The sequence below is a fragment of the Stomoxys calcitrans genome, chromosome 2, assembly GCF_963082655.1.
Source record: "Stomoxys calcitrans chromosome 2, idStoCalc2.1, whole genome shotgun sequence".
In the NCBI taxonomy this organism is placed as follows: Eukaryota; Metazoa; Arthropoda; class Insecta; order Diptera; family Muscidae; genus Stomoxys; species Stomoxys calcitrans.
The window spans coordinates 2,730,202-2,733,225 of NC_081553.1; the positions used below are offsets into that span (position 1 = coordinate 2,730,202).

The following is a 3,024-nucleotide window of genomic DNA, read 5'->3' on the forward strand; positions in this document are numbered from 1 at the left end:
ATCGATCGTTGCAATTGGTACTTGGTTGCCGTGGAGGTAAAGCATTTGCTTCTTCGTTGTGCTTCTTCATCTTTCAGCCAGGTACAGGTTAATTGAGGTAATCGTTGGTTGTGAGGAGTTTTTAGCGTTTTTAACGCGTGCAAGCGCGTTTTCCGTTTTTCTTCTTTGCCTTGCAGGAACATTGGATCACGAAGTTTTTATTTGATTTGGGCCAAGCCGTTGTGACGGTGTCGTAGCGTTATTCGCTTCCACTTTCTGTCATTCTAATAGCCGTAGAGATAGGGATACATGGGTACGAATATGGCTGGACCCAATTGGCGCTCTTGTGGCATATGAGTTTTCATGTGCTTCTTGAGGTGATCGCGGCGTCCGAATTTTTTGCCACAGGCCGAGCAGGGATAAGGTCTCAGGCCGGTGTGGATGCGCTTGTGACGCGTCAGCTCCTCATTGCGGGTGAATGTTTTGCCACAGGTTTCCACATCACATTTGAAAGGCCTTTCGCCGGTGTGAATGCGAATATGACCCTTGAGTTGGCCATTGTTGGAGAAGGCAACGTCGCAGTGGGGGCATTTGAACTTCTTTGGCCTTTGTTTGCGGGCATTGACGGCCTTGAGATGGGCCTCCTCGGCCATGACGCGAGCATACTCCTGCTCCATCAAACTCAAGGCATATGGATCGAGCGCATAGGCAGCGGCAGCAGCAGCTGCAGCTGGGGATGAGTTGGTGGCGGCTACATTGGGTAATCCAGCAGCGGCTGCTGCAGCATAGTAGAGATCACTGGCGGATGGAGCCATCATGGGCATTGCTGCGTTGTGGTGCATATGACCTTCCAAAGGTCCATAGAGATGGGTGTTGGAGGCCGTTGGATAGTTCAGGGGTTGACGGATGGCATGTGAGCTTGGAGCAGCTTTGGTCGAAGGTGAGGAGGAGCGCTCCATTTGCAAGCTGTTGTTGAAACTTTCGTCGTAGGACTTTGTTGACGAGCTGCTGGATGAAGCACATTCGCGATCACTTTCATTGCCACTGAAGGACAGATTCTCGGCCTTTATCAGTGAAGTGGAGGAGGTTGACATGTCTTCGTTCGAGGAGTTGTACTCCCTTTTCACCAATGGTCGCTGGTGGGCCGGTTCGTTTCCATCAGGCGTTTTGCCTGTTTCAGGACGTGAGTTGCAATCCCAAGGACGGAAGAGTCTGGAGTATGTTTGTGGAGGATGCATGTTCAAGGTGGACATGTTGGTGAATTTCTTTTTAACACTTTTTATTATCAAAAATATATACTAATTTCTTCGTGCGTGTGTATGTGTATATTTTGAGATAGACACTTTCACTTGTTTGGTGTATGTTTTCTGTTACGTTACAGCATCGATTGTGTGGGATTTTGTGTGTGTTCTCGTTAAGATCCGTGGTGGAACTGATTCGTTCAATGCTTTGCGCACAGTATATAAATGGAAACTGTGAAGAGACAGCATTCAGGACCTGGTTTTGTCTACTCGTCTACCTAAGAATCATAGCGTACGACATGTGTGTGTGTGTATGCGTATGCCTGTGTATTTGTTACCTAGGCCTTTGACACACGCATAGGCGTACTCTCGTAAACGCATACTCTCACACAGCCTCTCAAACAGACCATTACTCAATCACTGGGCTTAGGAAATTCCCTTCAAGCGTAGCGAACCCAAAGGAAAGTGTTTGGTGGGTGCGTATGTGTTTGAGCGAGCGAGCGAGCATAAGTGACTGCGAGTGTGGTAGGCTTCATTCATGGATTTCGTTACCGCAAATCCCTGCATCGATTCGACGAGAGAATTTAATCTCGATTGAGTGAATGTGCGTGTGTGAGTGCGTATGAGGGCTATTAGAGAATGCCCTTGTTTAGGGGTGTCCTTTTCTGCCATCGTTCAAGGGAGATTTTAACAATGGCTTCCCACTTTTAACAGCAGACATAGCGGCATCTCGTTATGTTTGTGGTTGACGGGCCGATTTGCCTGTTCATGTTTAATGTCCCGATTTCTTCTTTATTTAATGCCACGTTCGTTCTTATTTAAAAATCTGTTGCACAGTGTTTTTTTCACATTAAAAATAGTTAGAGGACTAAGTGCCAAAAATATGTAGCTGAAAAAATATATATTCAAATAATGTTATCGTTTATTGCCATTTGATTTCTTTCGTATATTTTTGGTTTTTCAGCATTCTCTATGCCATCTAATAATGCCAAATGATTATCAAAGAAAAGTAGACTAGCTAACTTAAGGCAATTTCTTTTCAATATCTTTTCAAAAATGAAATCTTCAACCTCCTATCATTAAACTCATGGTCATTAGCTCGATTCCCTTTAGGACAAAACAAAAACAACTAATGTAATCAAACACATGACTGTCCAAATTTGCCTATACTAAATATGTAAAATGGAAATCTTTTCTCCAGTAAAGAAATTTCAATATGTCTATTTCAAATTGGAATATTTTTTATTTTACCTCTGGAAAAATTTTGTTAAGAGTTTGTCTTAAAGAAAAAGTCTATCGAAATTTTGTCCTTGGAGAAAATGTCTTCAAAATTCGGGTGTTTGCGAATAATGTTGTTGGCGTGGTTTTCTGATAACAAACTAAATAAAAATTTCACAAATGATTGTTACTTTCTGAATCGACGATGAAAATGCGGCGAGTTAGTTTCGCTTGCTTGCACTATTTGAAAAACTTTCCAGCTATGGACGCTTATGAAATTTCCACGCAGTAAGGTACCATGAATTAACAGGTTTTGACAGATTTTTGTTTTACTATTTGCTAATTGAAATTCCATTTTAATACACGCTTTTAAGTGAAATAAAACTTTATGCAACCTTTTGTCTTTAGAGAAAGTATTGTCGAGATTTAGTCCTTAGAAATAATTTCATTGAATTTAAAGATTTCTTCAAAATTATGTATTTAAATTATGTATTAAGGCATATCCAAATATCTTAAGGATTACATATTTTTTTTGTTATTAAAATGTCATATAAAATTATGAGACAAGCTCCTAACGGGTGCAACA

The 3,024-nt window shown here is 41.5% G+C and overlaps 1 protein-coding gene across 1 annotated transcript; it reads right to left on the minus strand.

Annotated features, from left to right (window-relative positions):
• Positions 1–263: 263 nt before the first annotated feature.
• Positions 264–1,232, minus strand: LOC106084354 (zinc finger protein 697). The gene has a single exon (XM_013247970.2). It carries the CDS (start codon positions 1,230–1,232, stop codon positions 264–266), a length of 969 nt encoding a protein of 322 aa, XP_013103424.2.
• Positions 1,233–3,024: the final 1,792 nt, after the last annotated feature.

Bases quoted from the DNA above. Each gene is read 5' to 3' on its own strand.
- LOC106084354 (XM_013247970.2), bottom strand. From the start codon at position 1,232: ATGTCCACCTTGAACATGCATCCTCCACAAACATACTCCAGACTCTTC.